This window comes from Calidris pugnax, unplaced genomic scaffold (genome assembly GCF_001431845.1).
Source record: "Calidris pugnax isolate Ruff unplaced genomic scaffold, ASM143184v1 C14703130, whole genome shotgun sequence".
Classification (NCBI taxonomy): domain Eukaryota; kingdom Metazoa; phylum Chordata; class Aves; order Charadriiformes; family Scolopacidae; genus Calidris; species Calidris pugnax.
The window spans coordinates 23-1,175 of record NW_015093507.1 but is presented as its reverse complement, the minus strand read 5'-3'; the positions used below and the strand labels follow the sequence as shown (position 1 = coordinate 1,175).

The following is a 1,153-nucleotide window of genomic DNA, read 5'->3' as shown; positions in this document are numbered from 1 at the left end:
TCACATAGTTACCTTGAGCTATAGTATCACTGGGCTCTTGGATTTCTTTTTCTTCTTTCTCCTCTTGGACACAGGAAGCAGCAGCCATTTGGGCAAGAGCAGATGCACAATTAGCAGCAACTCCTGTAAAGCAACAACACAATTAGTGTTTAACCAGCACCTCCTCCCCAGTCCCGTGCAATCTCAACAACAGGTTGGGACAAGGAAAGTTGGCTGAGTATGTCCATGCTGTAGGGCTGGTGGGCTCTATGGGGAGTCATGGACAGTTTAGGTTCCTGTCCAAGACTGGAACAGGTTGCTGCTTTTCTCTCTCCCAAATTCCTTCAAGGAAAAGTCACCATCCTGTTTTGTGAGTCTGCATTACCTAGAGCACAGCTCAGCCGGGCTGCTCTCCTCAGTCCATCCAGGCTCACGCAGATGGAGTCCTTCTCCTTTTGGTTCTGCTCCTTGGCTCCTTCTGCTCCCAAGATGAAGGCCAGCCCCTTGGAGCTCCCCGCCATGCGGCCGGTCAGTGGTGTGGACAAAGTGTCAATCAAGTTTTTCCAACAGCCAATTAAAAGGTATCGGGCAAAAGCAACTCCTGGAATGAGAAATACATTACTACTACTACTGGAGAATGACATCGCAGCAGTTTTATCCTCAGTGGTAAAAAAACCAAGTCACATTTGTCCTCTGCGTGCTGGACCACCATTTCACGTGTGGGATGTACTGACATACTTCCCTCAACCCTTAGGTTCTTTAGGTTCTAAAACACAATTTATCTAAATATGCTTATGGTATGTAACAACCCCACTGCTGGCAGACACACTTGTGTTTATAATCCAGTCTTAATACCTGCAACAACGGAATCATCTGTCTTCCGGTTTTGGGAAAGCGGAGATTGAGCTGAAGCAGATGCCATCAACTGGCCACCGATTGCACTGCTCCCCAAGCCATCGATGTCTGCCAGAACATGAAAAAACCAACAGATTACTATTCAACACACAGATGGTATAAGGAAAGCATCTCCTACTGGCTCTTTGTTCAAATAAGCACTAGCACTCCTGACTCTTCAGGTATACATTTTAGTTGCTCTTCTCTGGCAGGCTTCTGAAGCCTTGGCATAAACATGAGCTGTGGCATTGTATGCTTTGCTCACTATAACCAACATTTG

The 1,153-nt window shown here is 46.6% G+C and overlaps 1 protein-coding gene across 1 annotated transcript; it reads right to left on the bottom strand.

Moving 5' to 3' along the window:
• Positions 1-12: 12 nt before the first annotated feature.
• LOC106900696 (brefeldin A-inhibited guanine nucleotide-exchange protein 3-like) lies at positions 13-942 on the bottom strand (the record flags this gene model as incomplete). The annotated part of the gene is made up of 3 exons (XM_014962844.1): positions 13-123; positions 365-580; positions 835-942. Coding segments are annotated over 3 exons (435 nt in total), but the record flags the coding sequence as incomplete, so codon positions are not given.
• Between the last annotated feature and the right edge of the window lie 211 nt (positions 943-1,153).